The following is a 24408-nucleotide window of genomic DNA, read 5'->3' as shown; positions in this document are numbered from 1 at the left end:
TGCCAGCAGAAAGGGCCACTATCGTAGAAACTGCCCTTTTAGGGAGTGCCTTAGTTCTTTGTTTCAAATGCTACCAGCATCAGAATGGAAGAAGTGAGTGGCTGTTGAGATTCACCTTGCAATGACGACTTTGGAAGCCGGACCTCCCTTGATGTGGTTTCCATATGCCATGAATATAAGGTCTGTAGTTCGTAGATGCACTGTACAATGTAAGTAGAACTTCAAGCATCTGTTTACATCTAGAGAATACAAAGTTCTTTTTGCAGGTGTCTGCAGATTTGGGAAAAATTCTTAACAGGTTTGTTGAGATGGAAAACTGTTGAAACTTTAGATACGAACTTGGGATTAGCTTGGAGAATCACAGTATTATCTTTAAATTGTAAGAAAGGCTCCTTATCATGAATGACTGGAGCTCACTCACTCTCCTTGCGTGGGAGAACTAAAAGCAAAGCTACCTCCATGTCAAGAACTTTAGTTCCCTCCAGTGAATAGGTTTGAAAGGGTTCTTCATTAGTTGTGACAGTATTGTGTTGAGTTGCCATGTTGGTGGAGGTGACTATCAGAGGAAATACTCCAGTTTTAGAAGCAATTAGACAGGGTGAACATTTGAGTTTTGGCACCATAGGCAGAAATGATTCAATTTCAAGCGATAAGTTTTGTTTGTAGTGTCAGCTCTGACTCTTGCAAGGATATCCCTATAATCCTTTGGGATATTTAGGAGTTGAAGCTCAGGGTATTAAGAAGTTAGGTTGATAAGTGCAGAGAAGTCTGGTTTGGATGAAGGACCTTCTTGCGGTTCATTGACAATAAATCCTTCGGGAACTCCAGTTGAATGCAATTGTTCTCTGATGTTAGAAGAAGCTCTGTGAACCAGCGTTGTCTGGGCATCGTGGAGCAACGACTATTAGCCGACACGTTTCTCGTTCCATTTTTCTGAGAAGCCAGGGAATGAGATAGATCGAGAAAAAAGCATACACATAGACCCCCGACCATCCTATTGAAAACAGTTCTCCCACGGTACTTTTTGAGGGTCATTTTGAGATGCAAAGAGATCCAGTTTTGGTGTGCCGCACCGTTTGAATATGGAATTCAGAATTGATTGATTTAGCACCCATTTGTGACAGCTCTGACTTCTTCTGCTAAAATGTCCTCCAGATTGGGGTCATCCCTGGCAGATGTTCTGCTCTTGCTGTCACTTGAAGCGCTAAAGACCAGTGCCATGTTTCCTGTGCCTCCTGTGAAAGGATCCAAGCTATTGTTCCTTCTTGTTTGTTGAGGTAGTGCATGCTTGTTGTGTTGCCTGTTCATATCAACACTGAGAATCCTTCTATCCTTGGTAAGAAAGCTTGGAGGGCAATTGAGATTGCTCTAAGTTACAGGAAACGTGCATTTTCGAATGGGTTAATGTCCATTTGACACTTACTTGAAGAGTCTGCAAATGGACCTCCCAGCCTTCCAGAGAAGCATGTGTTGTGATGACACATGGGGGAATTTGGCACACGAACGTTAGCCCCAATATTAGATCGTTGGAGTTTATCTACCAAGGAAGTGCTTTTATTATGGTTGGCATGAGCTTCATGATATCATCGAATGAGCCTTCTATCTGAACTCATTGTGTGTCTAACCCTTCCTGGAAAGGTCTCCCCTTAGACGGGCAACAGGCACTAGTAAAACATCTGAAGATATAATTCTAAGAAGTGATGTGAGAATGCAAACAAAACACACCTTCTTCTTGAGAAGATTGATGCCAAAGTCCGGAGGTTTTTTTTGGTCTACAATCTGACAAGTAAGCCTCGTCTTGTAATGTATCTAGAATTTTGCCCAGAAAAATGTAATTTGTGGAAGGACGAATGAGAGACTTCTGGTAATTGATTGTAAGGCCCAAAGATTGGAATGTATGTAGACATGGTGTTGCACCTGTCGATGCTTGGGTGGCACTTTTATTAGTAAGTCGTCGCGGTACGGAAATACCCGCAGCTCTGGACTTATCCTATACCTCCATCAATCATGGAGATTACATGCTGTCTTGACAGGTTTTCATACAAAAATAATGCTTTTTGAGGTATTTGTTTAGTTTCCTGAGGTCCAAAAGGGGTCATCATTCTCCTGATTTCTTCTTTATGAGGAAAAAAAACAAGAGCAGAATCCCATTCCTTATGAATGTGGGACTTTCTCTACAGAACCATTGTTTAGCATAGCTATTACTTCCTTACAAAGCAGATAGAGGTGAGGTGGGTGCTCTTGTTTTGGTGAAGTGGTAGGCGCAATCTCTAGACAAGGAGTAAGTTTATCTTGACAGACACAAGAAAAGCCTTGGAAGCTTGATGTACTGCTTTCAATTCAAGGAGGTTGATATGTTGTCTGTTACTTCGGAGACTGAAAGCATTGAATCTGAAGGTGACACCTTTGAGCCTCCCAACTAGATAGGGAGGCATCCATTGCTGTTGTCAATGCTGGGGCCTCTCGACAAAAACTAATACCAATGAGTAGATTTTCTGGAACACACTGCAAACTGACTAATTACTCAGCATGAACTTTTAGAGTCACTTTGTCCTTCCACTTCTCTGAGAACTGGTCCCACTGATCCACCAGCCATTGTTACAGAGGTCTCATGTTTAAAAGTGCATTTGGTACCAGGCGGATGCAGGATGCTGTTGATCTTAGTAGACATAATATTTGCCTCACTGTTGGGTGGGTTGTTTTCACTGCAACATTTCTGAAGGATAATCATCTCTCTTTGTAAGTACACACTTTTGTGTTTTCTGTATGCAGAACTGCTCCCAGGTAACAACAGAATTTTAGTGGGTTGGAAACAGATTTTTGTGGCTTACATGAAGTCAAAATAGGTTAAGGTTGACAACCTCAATCTGAAAACACTGCAATGCTTGCAGAAATGCTGAAGCTTTGATAACCGAATCGTCAAGTGAGGGGTGGACTAATACCTTCAACCTCCTGAAGAGTGTTGCAATGACTGACCCGCATTTTGAAAAGGTCCTGTATGCAGACTTAAGGCAAGAATGAAGGACTTTGCATAGGTAATGGCTTCTTTCCACTGTAAACCTCAGGATTTTGCAATGTTTTGGGGCAATTGGTATATGAAAATAAGCATCCTGCAGATCAATAGAGGATAGCCAATTGCCCACATGAAGTTGAGGATAGATATGATGCAGAGGCTACGGTCAGGACTTTTCTTTGCAAATCCACTTCTTTGCTTTCTTCAGATGCAGACTAGGCCTGTAGTAATTTGTTGGTCCTTTAAGATACACTAAAAATAACACGCGTAAATGCCCATTCCTTTGTGAGGAGCTGGGCCGCCTTTCCACAATTTGCATTCACAAAAGGATTGAGACTTCTTGTTGAAATTGTTCCCGATGAAAAAACAGGATGACTTCTTTGGTGGAATTGTTGTGAGGTATACTTGAATCTGAGAGGGTCTCCATTCCGCTCAATATTCAAAACCATTGGGCTACTGGTTATGTTTTTCCACTCTTTCAGGTAAGATGCAATGCTTTCCCTCAACAGAATGAGTAACAGAAGAGGGGGTAGTGGGAACTCACTGTTTGCCACCAATGGCAGGTTTCATGGCTGGGGAAGACTACTGGGGACTACCTCTGCAAGATTGACACCTCTGCTGTATATGCCTCTAGTACTGTTGACGTTGAAGCCAGTGACGGGTTTGAACCCCCATATGGTAATATTGGAAGTCATACGGTAATATTGGCAGACCTATAGGAAAGTTTTTTGTACTCATTTATTTTCTCCAACCCAACTGCCTGCCCAGTGTAAAGGTCTGTGTCAGCATGTGATCTAAATAATGTATTCCCTGAAAATGGGAGGTTTCAAATCCTGCGTTGTGCTTCAGGTTTCAGTCATGCAAGTCTACTGCAGCACAGATTACTTGATTGGATAGTATCATACCTTTTTTTATTTGTATTTATTTTATTTAAATCAGCGCTCTGAAGTTTTGGTGTCTCTCTCTTGGCAGATTATCTATGAACTGCTCAAGTGAGTGCTACGGCGACCTATCAAACCTGCCCTGAAAAGCAGAGGTTCTTGCTGACTTCAAGGTGGTGGCAGCTGTGCCACACATTTTCCTCTAAAAAAACTGAGTTTTTTGTGCACCTTAGCTGGAGGAACTGTAGAGGATGGAGCTGTGGCGTGAAACTTAACAGCAGCTAAGGCAATCAAGGAGTTCAGTGAGAGATCTTAGCAGAGGAACAACGGATGCCAGTCAGGTAGTCTGTATTACTCCTGCATTCGAGAAAGTGTGAGAGTCAGAAATCAGTCCATGGCAAGTTCAATGAGATCTGGGACCAGAGGTAGTAATGGTCTTGAGACTGCTTCTTGGTCCAAGGTCTCAAAAATTACAGATGTTGAGGCTGTAGTTGCTGGCAGAGGGATATTCAACTTGTAGCCACCTCCTATAAGTACCTCCTGGAGAGAACTGATGTCATCCACAGGAGAGATCCTCGCTGTAAGAGAGTCTGTAGGAGTGAGTACTGAACAGTGGATGCGATTGTGCGGTAGGGCCTTAAGGAACTTGATCGAAATGCAAAGCCCTGTCTATGTCTGGAACGAGACCTTCCGGGAGTCCTGGGATGGGGAGACTTCAACTTTGACCTAGACCTATAGTGAGGTCTGGTTAAGCCAGCAACCAGATCTGTAATTCCTTGGTGGAGGTGTCACTGGAGCAGGTGGTTGCTATGTCTTAGCTGGAAGAAAGTCCATCTGCATTGCTGGTGGTGGGAGGCAAAGAGACTTCGCAGGTGACGGAGGCGGTGGTGAAGGTAGATTGATGACTGGAGCAGCCGGTCTAAAATGTGAATAAGCCCTGAAGCACTCAGAGTCTTATTCAGAGGGAGGTCTGCCAGTCCGCCATCTTCTTTCCTGTTGTACTCTGTTTTGACGTGGATGAACTTCTGAAGATCATGAGTCCTTGACAGTAACTCAGTCCTCGACAGAGAGCATGTAGGTGCTGTTTCTTTTGTACATGTTGAACAGGGGTGTTACTTCTTACTTGACCTTCTCTTTTTGGGTCTTCCACTATTAGAGCTCTCAGAGTGAGAGAGGGTCACTGGTAGAGAGTGCAGCCTCTTCTTGCATCTCAGATGTGTCTCCATCCAGTGATTTCTGTTTTTACTCCTTTCTTCTTGGCCAAGTAAGTGAATCTTCTCTCGCTCTCCCTGGGTGTTTCTGCAGGGGTATCTGCTGTGACGGCATCTTCAGGGATCTTGAGAGCCGGTGAGGGCCTGTGTTGGCCATTTTTCTGCCACAATCTAGGCAGTTTGCATAAAAAGATGCTGTTCTGTGCAAAATGAAATACATGTCCAGTCAGAAAATTACAGAAAAATACTCTCAGCCTTAAAGGACCGAATGTACCACTTTTAAAAAGGTGTTGATGATATTTTTAAGCGTACAGTCTTGCTATTATTTGTGCACCCCTCGAGAGGGCTTCAGGCAAGTTCCTTATTACTTGTTCCAGTAGCGACTATACTGCTGACCTGAACTGAGCTGTTTGGTCGACCTTCAGTCACAGAAATTTACCCTTTCACTGAAATCAAGAGGATTTCTGAAGGAGAGCCTCTTGCTTGGTAAAGGTCTACCAAGGCCCCCAAGCAACTGATTTTCTGAACTCAGGTGGCTGCTGAAGTTAACGTGCAAGCTCACCTTTTACATGGTCAACACCAGTTTGGCTGGTGGAGTTTAAAAGTGGTAGTGTGAAGGAACAACTAATGAAATTTGGTGAGGAAGTGCAGCGAGCAAGCTGGGCTGTTCAACAGGAGTTTAAGGGGCCTTCTACTCTTTGGAATAAGTTTAAATCTTTGTGGAAATTGTGCATTTTCCAGCATGCTTTCGTTAAAGAAATTGCCCAAAAATAGTACTTAAAGCATTTTCAAAGAAAAATAGTTCAAGTCATTGATTATTTAGTGCAAGTTCTCATTTGTCTATCAAGTATGACTTCCCCAAGGAATTGAACACTGGGTGGGAACATTTGGGATCTCCACCTCTAGTGTACAATGGAAGCGAGACAGAGAAACTCATCTAATGGCTAAATTGCACAACATAAAACCAGAAAACCTGGGAACAATCCTGGCTTCCTGGCTTGACTAAACTGTGTGGTGCCAGGGAACTGCCTTATCTTATAATGATCCCTTGTCCTTTATAATCACATTTGAGAACACCTTTGTAAGGAAATGCCACCTTGGCATGGTTACCCCCTGACTTTTTGCCTTTGCTGATGCCAAGTTATGATTTGAAAGTGGCTGGGACCTGCCAACCAGGCCCCAGAATCAGTGTTCTTTCCCTAAACTGTCTCCACAATTGGCACAACCCTGGCACCCAGGTAAGTCCCTTGTAACTGGTACCCCTGGTACCAAGGGCCCTGATGCCAGGGAAGGTCTCTAAGGGCTGCAGCATGTCTTATGCCACCATGGGGACCCCTCACTCAGGACATGCACACTGCTTGCCAGCTTGTGTGTGCTGGTGGGAAGAAAATGACTAAGTCAACATGGCACTCCCCTCAGAGTGCCATGCCAACCTCACACTGCCTATGGCATAGATAAGTCACCCCTCTAGCAGGCCTTACAGCCCTAAGGCAGGGTGCACTATACCACAGGTGAGAGCATAGGTGCATGAGCACTATGCCCCTACAGTGTCTAAGCAAAACCTTAGACATTGTAAGTGCAGGGTAGCCATAAGAGTATATGGTCTGGGAGTCTGTCATACACGAACTCCACAGCACCATAATGGCTAAACTGAAAACTGTGAAGTTTGGTATCAAACTTCTCAGCACAATAAATGCACACTGATGCCAGTGGACATTTTATTGTGAAATACACCCAGAGGGCATATTAGAGCTGCCCCCTGAAAACATACCCGACTTCCAGTGTGGGCTGACTAGTTTTTGCCAGCCTGCCACACACCAGACCTGTTGCTGGCCACATGGGGAGAGTGCCTTTGTCAGTCTGTGGCCAGGAACAAAGCCTGTACCAGGTGGAGGTGCTTCTCACCTCCCCCGCGCAGGAACTGCAACACCTGGCGGTGAGCCTCAAAGGCTCACCCCCTTTGTTACAGCGCCACAGGGAATCCCAGCTAGTGGAGATGCCCGCCCCTCCGGCCACTGCCCCCACTTTTGGCGGCAAGGCTGGAGGAGATAATGAGAAAAACAAGGAGAAGTCACTCCCCAGTCAGGACAGCCCCTAAGGTGACCTGAGCTGAGGGGACTCTTACTTTTAGAAATCCTCCAACTTGCAGATGGAGGATTCCCCCAATAGGATTAGGGATGTGCCCCCATCCCCACAGGGAGGAGGCACAAAGAGGGCGTAGAAACCCTCAGGGCCAGTAGCCATTGGCTACTGCCCTCCCAGACCTAAACACACCCCTAAATTGAGTATTTAGGGGCCCCCAGAACCGAGGAAGACAGATTCCTGCAACCTAAAGAAGAAGAAGGACTGCTGACCTGAAGCCCTGCAGTGAAGACGGAGACGACAACTGATTTGGCCCCAGCGGCCTGTCTCCCTACTTCGAAGAAAACTGCAACAGCGACGCATCCAACAGGGTCCAGCGACCTCTGAAGCCTCAGAGGACAACCCTGCATCTAAAGGACCAAGAAGCTCCAGAGAACAGCGGCCCTGTTCAAGAAACTGCAACTTTTGGAAACAGAGAAGCAACTTTTAAAGAACACACGTTTCCCGCCAGAAGCGTGAGACTTTCCACTCTGCACCCGACACCCCCAGCTCGGCCTGCAGAGAACTAACACTACAGGGAGGACTCCCCGGCGACTGCAAGCCTGTGAGTAGCCAGAGTTGACCCCCCTGAGCCCCCACAGCGAAGCCTGCAGAGGGAATCCAGGGGCTCCCGCTGACTGCGACTACCTGCTTCAAGGAACCCGACGCCTGGAAACCACACTGCACCCGCAGCCCCCAGGAACTGAAGGAACCGAACTCCAGTGTAGGAGTGACCCCCAGGCGACCCTCTGCCTAGCCCAGGTGGTGGCTACCCCGAGGAGCCCCCCCCCTGTGCCTGCCTGCATCGTTGAAGAGAACCCCGGGTCTCCCAATTGATTCCTATTGAAAACCAGACGCCTGTTTGCACTCTGCACCCGCCGCCCCTGTGCCGCTGAGGGTGAACTTTCTGTGCCTGCTTGTGTCACTCCCCCCCCCCCCCCTGGTGCCCTACGAAACCCCCCTGGTCTGCCCTCCGAAGATGTGGGTATTTACCTGCTGGCAGACTGGAACCGGGGCACCCCTATTTCCATTGAAGCCTATGTGTTTTGGGCACCACTTTGACCTCTGCACCTGACCGGCCCTGTGCTGCTGGTGTGGTAACTTTGGGGTTGCCTTGAACCCCCAACGGTGGGCTACCTTGGACCCAACCTTGAACCCTGTAAGTGTTTTACTTACCTGTGAACTTAACATTTACTTACCTCCCCCAGGAACTGTTGATTTTTGCACTGTGTCCACTTTTAAAATAGCTTATTGCCATTTTTGCCAAAACTGTACATGCTGTTGTGATTATTCAAAGTTCCTAAGATACCCGAGTGAAATACCTTTCATTTAAAGTATTGTTTGTAAATCTTGAACCTGTGGTTCCTAAAATAAACTAAGAAACTATATTTTCCTAGATAAAAACCTATTGGCCTGGAATTTGTCTTTGAGTGTGTGTTCCTCATTTATTGCCTGTGTGTGTACAACAAATGCTTAACACTACCCTCTGATAAGCCTACTGCTCGACTACCCTACCACAAAATAGAGCATTCAAATTATCTCTTTTTGCGACTATCTTACCTCTAAGGGGAACCCTTGGACACTGTGCACACTATTTCTTACTTTGAAATAGTATATACAGAGCCAACTTCCTACAACCTTGAAATACTTAAGGTCAAGATGTGTATTGTACAAAAACCTTTCTTGTGGATACTTTAATAGACTATAATGTTGACCCGTCTATGATGAGAACCTAGGCCACATATAAGGTGCACAATAATAGACTTGACCTACTTCTTTACTGTCATGGTCTTCAGTGCATGAATGTTTTATGCTTAAAAATATAAGCCTAGTGGCTGAATTGCACCATATCAACCCAGCACACCTCAATGCCAGCTTCCCTGCTTGACCACACTGTGTGATTATAGACAACTGCCTTATTTCACTGTTGCCCTTAGTTCTTTATCATCCCACCAAATGTGATGATAAAGGACAAAATGGTACAGAGAAATAAGAGAATTACCTAGGATCATACAATTTGGTCAAGCAGGAATCCAGGATTGATTGAGTATCTTGAAATACTTCAGGATGCATGCTGTACTAAAGCCACTCATGCAGTTTTTAATATACAGTATTGCTCCATCAAGCATCACAACCTAGGCAATATATAGGATGCACATGACAAACCATTTTTCTCTTTTTTTCTCTTGTTGTTTACTGACTTTGTCGTCCAGTTGATGGGACGAGAGGCAAAAATAGTTCAAATTTAGAGGCTATCACTTCTTATAAATGCCACAGATTGTTGTATGCGGTCTAATGCAATAAACTGAAACACTTCCACATGTTAAAGAAATACAGCATTTCTTTAATATGCAGAAGCGTTTCAGTTTAGTGCATTAAATTTACGCTGCCTGTGACTGTAAAATTTAAGGCACTACTCTTAAATGTGGTATTTCATGTCAAAAGTCTTGATGTGGTCAACGACTTAATGGGCTGAAACCAAAAGAGACACAAATTCGGTTTGAGTAATGCAGATGATAGTCTCTGCTTACAGGACTTAACCAATGTAATGGTGTATTTCTTGTAATTGATCTTTAACATAGCTGGATGCTGGAGATGAGAGAGAGAGAGAAAAAGAAACACTGCAGGTCGAAGCTCAGCTAACAAAGCATGCTTATTTTTGCTACGACAGGCCCGTAAAACACCTAATCTATTATCAGGGTTGGGACAAAGTGGTGTGAGGCAGGCTGGCTGCTGTACAGGTGGCCACGTGGCACACAGCCAAACACCTAATCGGGCATAGCAGGACTACTCTGACAGCAGCATTGCATTACTTGTGCCTATCCCTGAAAAATGACAGTGCATACTTTCAGCATACAGTTAAGTGCACTGTTTCTGTTCTTTGTTGTTTCAGTGCATTTGGGCACATCATTTGCTATTTTTCTCTCGTTTGGGTTCAGCCCAGGAAGGCTAGTTCATCCAGTCCTGCATTGTGATGAATGGGAAAGGGTGTGATAACTGCTGGTAACTGATTTCTGACGTCACGCAGGGATGCAGCCTACAACCCCCGAGACAGTGACACAGGCAGCGTCACTGGCCTACATTAGATGTACCCAAAGACTTCCACAGCACTGAAGGGGGGTAGAAAGGTAAGCCCTGCATTGTAGGTGACACACGCAGCATGTTGATTTACTGCCTGCCTTTCGGGTGCTTGTTTCCAGCAAAGATCAGGCATCCTAGACAGAGATCCTTACTAAGTTCTTCTGTTTACATATGTGTATTTAATGTGTGTATAGAAAAGAGTCAGCAAGTTCAGATGGGCACAGCCCCATAGTCCTAATGCAGAAACTGCTCATGGTCAACACGAACATGAAAATATCCTGCTGTAATTTAATTTCAGAACTTTCATTTAGACGGCATTCACCCACGTCTTCTAAAATGTGGTACCACGATTGCAATGTACTTGGAAAATCCTTTTGGTGCTGACTTTAAGCCGAATGGAAGAACATAGTTTGGAAAACGCACTGCACTGTAAATCTTCAGAATTATCTCCAACTGGCACAATCCAGATGAGAAAACAAGCATGGCTTATGACCACAGCACACAATGTGCATGTCGTATGACCACGGCAACATTCATTCTCCCTGTAATGTAATGCACAGACAACATCCTGAACGTTTTATTTTTAACCTGTTTGCAGGATATTGTAATGCCAAAGATGACTCTGAATTTGTTGCCTCATTTTTCCATTGGGGGCATTCCTTAAGAAACTTCGTCGATTTCTTCAACATCTTTGCATTTTAATTTGCCTCATTTTGCTAACATATATTTAATGGAATATTGAGAGGAGATGGTTTTAGACTAAGAATGCTCACTCATAACAATATGAGTTATGAGTGGGCATATTATGAGTTAGCATCCACTTGTCCATTGCTACTTTTTTTTTTTTTTTTTTTAACACTTTGAGGGTTTTATGGTTCTTTATCATATACAGAGTTGGCAGAGGGTAGAGATGATGGGACTTTTATAGTGGAGGCAGGTAGTAAATCCCTCACTGGCTACATTTAGTGAAACTGTCACAGCTCTATTTTGGTGCCTAGAGGAGTGAACAGGGCTGCAGCCTTCTAGGGTGGAGGTAACATGTGTAGGCCTCAGACTTCAATTAATGCATTTTGTTTTCTGCATAGAAATTAGCGTACTGCCACAAAATGGGAGAAGGATTGTTTGCTGCATGTCTGGCTTTAGCCCAAATAACTCAGAAGTGCCATTTTATTCCAGTGGACTGCATCAGTCAGTTTCCTGATCAGCGTAATGCCAATGTTCTTAAGGTGGTATCCTTTGACATGGAGTGGCTAGACATCATGAAGTTAGGAGGCACAGCTCTAGTTGTCATTACTTTGAAGCATTTGACACCGAGTTGATGGGAGGTTCCTGCACTGAAGTAACCTGTAGTTATATTTTCTTGCTAGCATACCTCTTAAGGGGGTCTTAATGCAGTCAGAACTGTGTTTGGGATGGATGATCTCCTAACCATGTCATTAACAGTGGACTCACCTGCATCAGACTCGGACCAAGCTCTGGAAAATTATTTGCCTCACATGAGAATTAACTGCTGATCCTTTGTACCCTGGGCATTCTTAGCAGATGTGGTGCTGCTCTGCAGTGAAGGAGTCTGGCTAGGAGAAGATGCTTAGCACATAGGACCCATGGTCCTTCTCAGATCTGACAGCTACATTTCGCAAAAAGAGCTTGCAAGAATAGAGAAAAAGTAGAAGACAAGAAACACAAAACTGAGAAATATTTCAATATGATCAGTAAAGATTATGGATTTCAAACAATGGACAGTACAGTCCAAGAAGAAAATTAGTTACTTACTTGTAATTGTAGTTCTCCAGTATTGGTATCTTTCATAGATTCACATGCTTGAACATTCCACATCTAAGTGGGAGTCCCACGATACCTTAATAAAGGAATACACTTTAATATCATACGTTATAATGGTAATGTAAATTCTATTTAATAGCCTATTTACCTCCTTTTCTAAATACTTTTTTTTTTTTTTTTTTAAACGGCACCAAACCTGACCTATAACCAATCAGATGACAGCACCCTCTAGAACATTCCCAACAGAGACCGATTCCGTCAGATTTTCAAGCACTAGTGTGCTTTTAATACTTCTTATGAGTGAGGGGACCCTCTAAGGGGAGGAGGGTGGGTCACATGTGAATCTATGAAAGATTCAATACTGAATAACTACAGTTACAGGTAACACGTTTTCTTCTCTAGTGTAAGATCTTTCATAGACTCACATACCTGAATCAGAGTAACAAGCAGTACAGTAAGATAAGATATGTTTGTCTTTGATAAACACAATTAGCGGATGGAGGGAAAAAAAGAAAGACGTCATATCACTACTTGTCCCACAGTCGTATCCATTTTATGGCCCTCATCCAGGCAATAATGTTTTGTGAATGCATATCTGCTGTACTACGTTGCCGCCCTGCAGATCTGTTGAACTGGTACTCCAGCATAAAGAGCTGTCGATGTGGCCATTGCTCTGGTGGAGTGGGCGGTTACCCTGTCTTGTAAAGGCTTACCAGCTTGTGTATGGCAAAACTGTTAAGTGGCAGCAATCCATCTAACTTGAGGCATCGTTTGATGTCACGAGTGTGCAGGGATTTCGCTGTTGGTGTCTGTGGATTTGGGAAAAAAGTTCTGGTTCATTTAAGTTAAAGTCCGAAGGAACATTCGGAATAAACTTAGGGCTTTTTTGCAGGCTAACACTTTTGTTGTTTATTGCAAGAAGGGGTGCTGGACAGTAAAAGCTTGTATATCGTTCACCCTCTTAGAGGAAGTGAGAGCCAAAAGTATTGCCGTTTTCCAGGTAAGATATTTCAGTTCTGATTTATGAATTGGTTCAAATGGTGGCTTCATTAGCTGCCCTAGAAATACGTTGAGATACCACAACGGTGGGGGTTTTCGAACAAGTGGAAAGGCTCTGAAAAGTCCCTAGAGAAATTGTTTAATAATTTGAGAAGTGCACAAGGATGGTGCATTATTGGTGTGTCTGAAACTTGAAATCGCTGCCAGGTGAACCTTTTTTGGAGGAATGAGACCGTTCGGATTTTATAAGTGGACCAAATACAGAAGAACCCGTTCTGGCGTGCTGTGAGTGGATGGATGTCCGAGGATATGCACCAAAGGCAGAAACATTTCCATCTGAATTTATAGGTTCTGTTTGTTGTGTTGGCCCTTGCTTTGGCCAGTATCTCTCTGTAGTCTGATAGAATGACTAATGATGCGAATGCATTGAATACAGGATCCAGGCCAATAAGTACAGTGATGTTGAGTCTGGATGCTGTATCTGGCCCTGGTTCATTTTAGCAGGTCTGCTGCCATCGCGAATTGTAGATGAGACTGCTCCGAGAGGAGAAGGAGTTCAGTGAACCAGAACTGCCTGCGCCACTTGGGAGCTATGAGGAAAAGTCTGCAAGGTTCCCTCTTCATTTGGTTGATCACTCTGGGAATCAATGGAATAGGTGGAAAAGCATAGGCATATACCCCTGCCCGTTGCATCAAAAATGCATTCCCTCCAAATCCCTTTTGGAGATGCCAGGTTGCAAAGAACGGGCATTTCTTGTTGTTCTCCATTGCAAAGAGATCCAGGTTTGGTTTGCCCCACTGCTGGAATCACTCGTTCAGTATCTGTTGATTTAGTTCCCATTCAAGGTAGGTTATGGAGGTCCTGCTTAATGAGTCTGCATGGAGTTTGGATAGCCCTGGTGAACGGTCTGCTTTGATGGATACATGATGTCGAAGTGCCTAGTTCCAGATATAGTGTGCCTGAGCAGAGAGCACTTCAGAGCGGGTTTCTCCTTGTTTGTTTACATAGAACATACTGGTTGTATTGTCTGTTCGTTTGAGGACCGACAAGTCTGTCACCTTGGGAAGAAAAGTTTTTAATGCTAAAGCAATAGCTCTGAGTTCCAGCTAGTTGATGTGAAGTTTCTTTTCCTCTAAGGACCATTTTCCATTGATCTTTAAGCCCTGGCAGTGAGCCCCCAGCCTTCCAAAGACTCAACTGTTGTTATGATGAAGCCAGGGATTTCTTGTAGTTATCCTGGCCCAATACATTGCTGTTCTCATTGTTGGTGTTATTTGAATGAGATCATCGAATGAGCCCTGTATCTGGATCCAATGCTCGTCGAGTTGTTCTTGAAGCAGCCCCAGACACAATCGACAGTTTGGAACCAACAGAATGCACGAGATCATCCCTATGAATGATTTGTACATCTGCACAGAAACTGACATTCTTTTGGATAGTTTGATTACTAGCCGATGAATTTTTGCTTGTCTGTCCTTGGAGTGAAAGGCTCTGTTCTTTATCGTGTCCAGAATGGCCCCCAAGAATGTTAGTCTTGTTGCTGGTTTGAGTTCTGAATTCTGGTAACTGGCTGTGAGGCCTAATCTGTTGACTAACGTGAGGCAGCTGGCTGCTGTGCTGTAGGAACTCTTATGAGCCCATCGTCCAATTGTGGGAATACCTGCTTGGATCCCCTGCTGCCTGACATGAGCTGCCCCAGGGCTAACATCTTTGTGAAAATTCTGGGGGCAGATTTTAGTCCGAATGCAATACTCCGAACTGAAAATCGATACCAGCTACCTGGAAGCAGAGGAATTTGCTATGACTTGGGTGTACTTGGATTTGGAAGTACGCGCCCTGAAGATCTATTCAGAGGTTTTTGGAAGAACTCCAGTGAATGTCCCCTCGAGAGGACATCCAGAACCCACCTGTCAGAAGTTATTTCGGACCATTGCTGGAAATGATTTACTATTCGTCCTATGATCCGATATGTTAATTAGGTAGCCAGTATGTTTGATATGTTAATCAGGTAGTCGGTATGTTTGGTAAGTCATAGTTTTCTATTTTTTCTGCCCCTTGTGGGTAATTTTCCTCTGGTAGTGTGCTTATATGCAGCAGTGGGAGGTTGTCTATATTGTTGTTGCTGTCCGTATTGTGGACAGTACGTGTTTGCGCAGACTGGTACTGCCTGTATGGTTGGTAACCTGCTTGAAATGAATAGCTTACTCTCCCTCCTCAAAACGGCTGTTTACTGGACCTCTGGGTGGAAGGAAGTGGATTTCAACCATCCCTGCCTATACAGAACTGCAGACCCTGCTAGCTAACGGAATATCATAGTGGCAACATCTATGGCACAGTCGATAATTTCCGCCGACACTCGCTCACCGTCCTGCAGGATGTTACGTGCTTCTAATTTCAACTCTTCAGGTAATAGGTCTATGTACGGTGCCACATCTCCGACCACATATGGCAGTCATAACGTGCCAGAATAGCTACCACATTTGGCAGTCATAAGTGCCAGAATAGCTAGCGAGTTTGCTGCTTTAACTGTAGTGGCCACTATCATGGAGAATCTCATCCTAATGCTATCTAGCCTACGTCCATCTCTACCCGGAGAAGAGGAGATCAGCGCGGAAGGGTTCTTCGAGTGGCGCTGTCCTGCCTGCAACACCACTGAATCCGGTTTGGGCTGATCGATAAGGCAAGCTGGATAGTTGTCAGGCACCTTATATTTCTTATCTAAACGTGGAATGAGTGGAGGCGCAGTAGCTGGGTTTTTCATGGCTTTTAGACCTTCCTGTCAAATGAAATCAATTACAGGAATAGCTCTTATGGATTTATTTGCCGGCTCTTTAAAGTCGTAAACGAAAACAATCTGTATCCCTCGATAATAGTGGCAATTAAAATATATCTGCCGGTTACACTAAATTGGGAAATCCATCAATATTTCCTGGTGGAGAATCCACTTGTGCTGCTGGGGGTAGGGAGGCGGTGGGAATGAGGTAGTCCTCCCACATAACCTGTAAGGTCATCGTGTCCCTTATGTCACCCACCGCTATCTTCATCTCAAGATGGTGCATCCTTCACCAGGGGGGCAGTGTTAACTCAGCTGTTACCCCCTGTGTAGAAGCGATTGGTGTCAAGAGCAATGGAGTGGGCCCTGATAATGGAGATGTCTGAAAGAGCTGTACTGGACATGCTTCTTGTGTGATTGGTGTGACAGGAGTTGAATATGGGAACCTACGGTAGTAGTGCTGCAGCATACTCTGAAGGTTTATTAGGTTTGCAGGCATAGGAATAGACTTTTCCTGTTGATATGCTGAAACCTCCTGATGGACTGGTTCTGCTTATTCACCTGCCCTGTAGTAGTCCTGATACTCTTAGTCCTCCCCAAAATCCTGGCATTGAACTCCCAGTTGAGATGGGCTACTAGCTACGTGAAAAGTCCCCTCATCCTCAGAATCCCATCTTTGTCCAAGAGGTGGATTGGTGGGTAAGGCAGAATTTTATTTGGTGATGTATGGATAGGTAGAATGGCGGAATCGGATGACTTTTCTTTCAACAGTATGAGGAATAGCGGCGAAAACAACCTTATCAATTGTGCACATGGTGTTTCTGCGTATTGTCCTATTGCTTTCGTCGACAATTTCCCTATCTCCCAATTGTCTTTTCCGTTTTTGTTTGTACATAAGATGCAAAGCTTTAACAAAAGCATAGACGTCTGTCGTTAAGTTTAAGCTCTGTTATAATTTGTTTTCTTATGAAGGAGAAAACCTTCTCTTGTTATCAAACATGGGCAAGGAGATTCAGTGGCAATGAAAATCAGTATATGTCTCGTGAAAACGCAGGCACTTTTGCCAAATGCTTGTCATCACTGTATGGTCAAGCACAATCAAAAGATACAAGTCACAGCAACTAAGATGCGAAACAGCAACCATTCTGCTACATCTAGCGCAGAACATTATGCCCGACTCCCAACACATGAATAACGGTTGTTTTTTTTTTTACAATGTGGGTTTTATAAGTACATTACAATCTGAACATGCAGCTACAGGACCAATTCTAGGCAGGGCAGCCAGGAGGACCAATGGATTAAGCGTGATGCTGGGGCCCTGCCCGCTTTTATCTTTCTAAAGGGAGACAAGATCATTCAAAACACCAGGAAATTGCAAATTGCAACAATCATCATCACCAACAGGAAAGGTTCTGGTCGAGTAATGTCAGACTTTTTCCATTGAATAAGAGCATGCCAGCCCATATTGAGTGTGATAAAAAAAACTAAATAAAATTAGGCTATATGCGATGAAACTTTTGTGTCATGGTGAGCAAAAGAACAATGGATTAAACCCAGATCTGCGAGTGGGGGTGAGTGTCTGAAAAGTTTCAGCACTCCGTTCGTCATTCTTTTGTGTTGCTATACGAGATAAGCCACTCATCAGGGATCTTGACAGTCCTGACAAAAGTCAGGTGTCCCACTGGGCAGTAAATAGCCACCTGAAACTTGTAGACCTGATGCAGGTATAACTAATACACTCCAAATATTTCCTCTCCTGTTTTAGGTCTGCAAAGGGTGGCCTCAAAATTAAATATAAAACAAGGGTTCACTTATAGACATTTTTAACCAATACCAGGATCCCACAAAGGCAAAATTAGAGCACATCTCAAAGACTGATGTCATGCACACCCACAGGTACTAAAAACACACTGGTTGAGAACTCAATGATGAAACATGCCACAGAAACTAGTGCGGGTAAGAGTCCTTTTTAAAAAGGGATATTGTGTACTTTTCTGAGATAGAAATAGTGATAAAAATGTCTTGCTAGTACTGGTAGGCATCCTCTTCATTGCATATTATAATGCAAAAAAACTATCACATTACTCTGAGGTTGTCCTATAAACGTTTAACCGTACAGCAGGAAATTATGGGACACAAGAAAAGTAATCGTTCTTGTGTGGGTTTGTTGCATTTTTAGTTAGTTGGAAAGGAAATTCTCAACCAGTTTTGCACACCATTAAGGAGAATCATTTCATCTGGAAGGACTCAGTTAGTCAGCCTGGTAACATATACCTTGGACGCCTGTGACCTCATATGCACAGTTCGGCAATGATGCTCCCTGAACCCGACCCTTTTTATTCCACACACGATATCTCTAGCCAGCATCACCCACTCTCAAATTATTAGTGTTCTCTCCTACGCCAATCATGCCCAGTACCCAGATCAAGTTCAATGCCTGCACAACTGAAATTGCTCACTGAATGAAGAGCAACTGTTTAAAGCTGAACACCAACAAGACCGAAATCGTGATCTTCAGGAAGGGCACATCACTGTGGGACTCCACCTGATGGCTAACAGAGCTAGGGCCGAAATCTGCCCCGGCCATCCACATTAAGAACCTCAGGATCATCAGACAGCACACTCAACAGACCCACCCACATCAACATCATCACTGCCTCATGCTTCCATACCCCGAGGATTCTGAGGATGATTTTCAAATGGCTCGCAATTAGCACCCTGAAAACTGTTTCACACGCCCTGGTTACAAGCAAGCTGGACTATGGGAATGCCCTCTATGCTGAGATCAACAAAAACCTCACGTGAAGGACTCTGGGGACAGAATCACTCTCAGCCTCCCACACCCCACTCACTTCACACCACAGCTGAAGGAGCTCCACTGGCTCCCCACTGACAAAGAAGCACAATTCAAACTTCTCGCCCAAACTTTCAAGGCACTCTATAACACAGACCAAGAATACCTCAACAATCATTTCTGATTTCACAAACCATCCAGACCATCCAAACTCCTACTTGCTCAAATACCACACATAGAAAACACGATCTGGCAGTCAAGCCTTCTCCACTGCTCCAAAAGTATTGAGCAACCTGCCCCTACACATAGGAGCCTCCTCCTCCCTTTTAGAATACTACAAAAAAATGTAAGACCTGGCTTTTCGAGTATTCCTTGTAGGGACTGGGTGTGGCTAGACTTACACCTGCTCAGATCAAGGATACTGTCCTAGGTGAAAGTGCACTCTATCTGCATAACATAATTAATTAGTCCTCAAACAGGTAGCACAATGGGGTTTGACAGTGGACATAATATCTTTAGTTTCCAATGGTTGCAACCACATCATCCACGGCCTACCTGTGTGGATGAAGATGTGCCTCTTCAGATGGTAGCTACTCCTGAAGGCTCCATAGCAATGCTCGCAAATAAAATTCTTGGGTATGCTCAACTGAAAATTCCCATTTTCTTCAACCAACAGTACCTGCAACACATGACAACGTTAATTTCTCCGAAACTTGATTGATGCTGTCAGACAAGAAAGACATATCAGCAAGTGGATAGAAAAAGCACCACAGTAAAGTAATGTTACTTTCTTTTACGTCAATAATGCCATAGTCGTCCTTTGAGAATGCCCCAAAGACAGAAGAAAATGAGTTACTTACCTGTAACTGCACTTATCCAGTATTGGTATCATTCATAGATTCACAAGCTTGATTCATTCCCCGTCGAAGTGGGAGTACCACAATAAAGCAGTATGTAAGTACTATAACTGGCTACAATGGAGGTACGCCATCAGTTTACTAGCCTAACTATGACCTTTTTAAAAAAGGACCAAACTTGAACTATAACCAATCAGGTACTAGCACCCCCTAGAACACTCCCAAAAGAGGATGATTGCCTCAGATTTTCATGCACAAGTGGTAATAACGTCCCTAATCATAAAGAGAGCCTCTCAGGGAAGGAGGGTGGGTCACATGTGAATCTATGAAAGAAACCAATACTGGATAACTGCAGTTACAGGTAAGAAGCTCCTTTTCTTATCCAGTATTGGATCTTTCATAGATTCACATGCTTGAATCAGAACAGCAAGCAGTACTGCATGCAAATGAAGGAAGGTGGGTAGAGATTAAGTATATTCATAATAGCCTATACAATATACTCAATCTGTATCTAGACTTACATTACAAATGTTTAGCAATCGTATGCAAATCTTAAATTCTAAATATAAATAGAACAAGAAAGCGGCAATATACAGCTGAGTGAAAAGTATTAAAATTAATATAAATACCTCCATTTAGAAAAGCTCACCTTATTGGAATAGATGGCGTAATGCAGCCTGTCCTACAGCACAGTCACTGCACTGTGTTGACTCCAGACAACAGTGCTGCGTGAACAAGTGGGTGCTTTTCCTGCAAACAAAAAGAGCAACTGAGGTGGATACTGCTCTTATGGAATGTGTCTTAGGTTTGTTCATCAGGGGTTTGCCAGCCTTAGAGTGGCAAAACTGAATTGCAACTGAGATCCATCATGCTATTGTGGCTTTCATAACTACAGTCCCTTGACTATAGGAGACCAACAGTTGATCCGTTTACCTAATCTGTTTAGTACGGTGGAGATAAAACTTAAGAAACCATTTAATGTCTAAAGTGTACAGAGTCCTTTCAGCCGGTTTAGAAGAATTGGGAAAGAAAGTTCATAGAATGATAGTTCTTGAGGTAAAACTGAGAAGGAACCTTTGGAATGAACCTCTGATTCGTTCCAAGGAGGACAAATCTGTCTGTGAAGCACAGGAAAGGTTTTAGGATCGTGAAGGCCTCTATCTCACTGACTTTTCTGGTGAAAGTAAGGGCAAGCAGAATAGCAACTTTCCAAGTGAGAAACTTCAGTTCAGCTTTATGAATTGGTTCGAAAAGGGACTTCATTAATATCGAGAGAAACACAGGTGCTGAGGAAAAGTTCTAAACGGGCCTTTTATAAATTGTTTGATGAGTCTTGTGGAGCAGAGAGATGCAGCCTTTCCAGAATGCCTGTACCTTGAAAATGCAGCAAGATGAACCAGGCCTGACTTGGCAAAGGAATCAGATATGGTGTGAACTGTTCAGGAAAGGCTTCAAATGGGTGTTAGTTCTTCTGATGGCACCAAGAACAGAATATTTTCCGCTTCAGCCTGTAAGATTTGTTCGTACTCTCAGACCATGCTCTGGATAGGATAACTCTGCATTCCTGCTTGATGGTTAGGCTTCGAAATTCATAAAATTCAGGAGCCATGCGTGCAACTGGAGAGAGGCTGGCTCCGGTTGTAAAATTTGGCCCTGGTCCCTTGTTAGAAGGGTTAGTTTCTTTGGCAGATTGGTGACAGACAGGAGAATCAGCTCCATAAATCACAGCTGACTGGACTATTTGTGGGCTATCAAGATGAGTCAACAGTGCTCCATTTTCCTGCTATTCCTGGAAATTAACAGGAAGGGGGCGGGTAAGCGTATGCATAGGTCCCAGACTATCGCATTGAAAGGGCATTTCCCACGATCCCGGGAATGGATATCGACTGGCGAGGAACTGCCATTTGGTTTTCTTGTCTGATGCAAAAAGTTCTAATGCTGGTTGCCCCAGTGTGAGAAGATTTTGTCCACTTGTAGTTGACCCAGTTCCCCCTTGTGGCTACTGTCGCTTGTTCTGCCGAGTGTGTCTGCCCAAATGTTCTCTAAGCCTGACACGTGTTCGACTCAAAAAGAGATTTTGTGAATGGTAAGACAATTCCAAAGAGCCTGCACTTCTCGAGAAGGGGAAAGAGATAGGTTTCTTTCCCGTTTGCTGATGTAATACATGCTGGTCGTATTGTCCATAAAGATCAGCGCAGAGGAGCCTGTTATTCATGGCAGAAAATCTGGTAGCATGAGAAATATTGCTTTCAATTCCAGGAGATTAATGTCAGTTTCTGAAGTTTGGACCATTTCCCTTGGATGTGAAGTTCCTGCAAATCCAGGGAAGCTTCAGTTGTGAAGACGAACTCTGGAACTGGAGCCAGGAACATTAGACACTGGGAGATATGACCTATGCAGGAGCACAACTTCATTGCTTCCACAATCCTTGGGGTAACGCTGATCAAGTCCTCGAAGGAGCCGTAAGATTGGATCCATTGCTTCTGTAGCTCCTCTTGTAGTAGTCCCGTTCTTAGTTGCACTAGAGGTACCAGGTTTATTGCAGAGATCATCCCCAGAAGCAACTAGAAGAGTCTTACCAAATGGACTTTCTTCTAGAGTTTTTGAGAGCGAGCGTGGATAGTTTTTGTGGTCTGCCTTCCGAAAGGGCAGGTTTGTTTTCAACTTTCAACTGTTTGTGTCGAGACTGGCATCCAGAAAGATCATCCTTTGAGCTGGCGTGGTGGATTATTTTTGGTAGTTTAGAGTGAGAAATAGTGAGAGACAAGCCTTGGTGGCTTGGGATGGTTGTTGCGGTGATGAAGTTTCCAGCAGCCAATCGTCTAAATAGGGAAACACCCGATAACCTTGTTTGCGAAGTCCAGCTGCCACTGGGTTGAGACATTTTGTGAAAATTCAAGGGGCAGATTTCAGTCCGAAAAGAAGAACTCTGAACTGGTAATGGGTACAGGCTATGGATGGTAAAGCGGAGGTATTTGAAATGCTTGGGATGAATGGGAATGTGGAAGTAGTCATCCTGCAAATCCAATTATGTCATGTGGTCTCCACTGTTCAGAAGGTGAAGTATGACTGAAAGAGTAATCATAAAGAAAGACTGTTTGTGCATAAATTTGTTCAGTTTTCTGAGGTCTAGGGTGGGTTTCCATTCCCATGTTTTCTTTCTCACCAGGAAGAGCCGGGAGTAATAACCTAGTCCTTGTTGATGAGGGGGAACCTTTGCTATCGCGTCTGGGAAAGCATTAGCAATGCTTCCTTCCTTAGTAAGTGAAGATGGGGTGGATGTTTCTATTTGAGGGTGGTTTGGTAGTCTTTGCACGAACTCCAAGGTATGTCTGTAGCTTAATAAATCCAACACCCATTTGTCCGATGTTATCACCTTTCACTGATGGTGGTTGTTTAAGATGTTCACGCTTACCTGATAAGAGCAAGGTATAGCCGGTACCTGGTCCAGGTCACTGTTTACTGCTTGTGTCACACGTTCAGAGGGAGAGGAGGGGGGGGAATGTTTCCGTCATGTACCTTGCTTGCTGTAGGCTGCTGTGGGTGGCTAGCGATAGGCCACTTCTGTAAGAAGGGGAACCTCTCCCGCTGGCTCCTCGAAAGGACACCTTCATGAACTGCAAAGTGCCAAGAAGTCTGGCAGTGTCCGTGTCCATTTTAATAGCCAATAAAGTATTGTCTATGTCCCTGCCAAATAAAGTTTCTCCATCGTAGGCAATGTCCAAGATCTAATATTGGATGTCTAGTTGAAAGGATGTGGCTTTCAACCATACTTGGCACAGTAAAACGGCTGCTCCAGCTAACTGGCGGAAACCTGTGGAGGCAATGTCTAAGGCACTGAGGTTGGAGGAGGTCAATCTGAGGCTGCAGCAGCAACAGCTAGCCCTAGATAGGGAGGCGTTAGCAGTGGAAAGAGAGGCAGGATTTGGGGTTATCTCCCCACGGTGGCAGCAATCTTAGCTTTAGGGACACCAGGGTCGGGGAGGACGCCTATGATTCTACAACCTGAGCAAGACAGTCCCACCTTACAAGGTGGGAGATGATATTCATAAATGGTTCACTGCTTTGGAAAGAGACTCTAATGTACAGAAGGTCCCTCAAAGACAGTGGGCAGTTATCTTGTGGCTCTCCTTCTCTGACAACGGCAGAGACAAACTCGTCACTGTCAGAGAAGATGCTGGTGATTATACAGCACTCAAAAATGTACTCTTAGGTGGTTTTGGCCTAACCATTGAACACTTCAGGATTATGTTCAGGAAAACCAAAAAGGAATCCTTGAAAGATTGGATAGATTTTGTGGACTGCTGTTAAAGCTCTGGAAGGCTCGTTGCATGAGAGCAAAGTGAGTGACTACCAGGGCTTATAGAACTTGATTCTGAGAGAGCACATTCTGAATAACTGTATTTATGATCAGCTGCATCAATAACTAGTGGACTTTGATCTGACCTCTCCCCAAGAACTGGGAAAGAAGGCAGACAAATGGGTCCGCAACAGGGTGAGTAGAAATACTCACACAGGGAGGTGACTATAAAAAGAAGGAAGCTGGTAAGCATCGAGACAAAGACAAACCAAAAGAGTCTTCATCAGGCCCACTAAACTCCTCTGGGGATAGGACTAAATTCTCTTTTTTATTTTATTTTAAAGAATAAGAGACAGCACCTGTCCCAAGAAAGGTACCAAGCCCCCTACCACTACTAATACCACTTCCACTCCTGGTGCTAATAGTAATAGTTTTAATCAGTCCAAAAGTGTAGCGGGGCTCCTCTTGGGGACTGTAGTGGGCTGGGCTAGTCAGGGTGTTGGACTCTGATGGGGTCAATCACTTTGGCACAGTAGCTGCCTGTCCCCTTAATATGGGTAAGTACAGGCTGTATCCCTTAATAAATGGTGTTGAG

At 44.1% G+C, this 24408-nt stretch overlaps 1 protein-coding gene across 3 annotated transcripts in view; it reads right to left on the bottom strand.

Moving 5' to 3' along the window:
* Positions 1 to 24408, bottom strand: part of ZNF740 (zinc finger protein 740) — a 276391-nt gene that overhangs the window by 84193 nt on the left and 167790 nt on the right. For all 3 annotated transcript variants that reach the window (XM_069230942.1, XM_069230941.1, XM_069230943.1), the window contains exon 5: positions 19212 to 19335. In XM_069230942.1, coding sequence (XP_069087043.1) covers positions 19212 to 19335 — 124 coding nt within the window. The remainder of the gene's footprint in view (positions 1 to 19211; positions 19336 to 24408) is intronic.

This window comes from Pleurodeles waltl, chromosome 4_2, assembly GCF_031143425.1.
Source record: "Pleurodeles waltl isolate 20211129_DDA chromosome 4_2, aPleWal1.hap1.20221129, whole genome shotgun sequence".
NCBI classification, from domain to species: domain Eukaryota; kingdom Metazoa; phylum Chordata; class Amphibia; order Caudata; family Salamandridae; genus Pleurodeles; species Pleurodeles waltl.
This window is presented reverse-complemented; position numbering and strand designations above follow the sequence as displayed.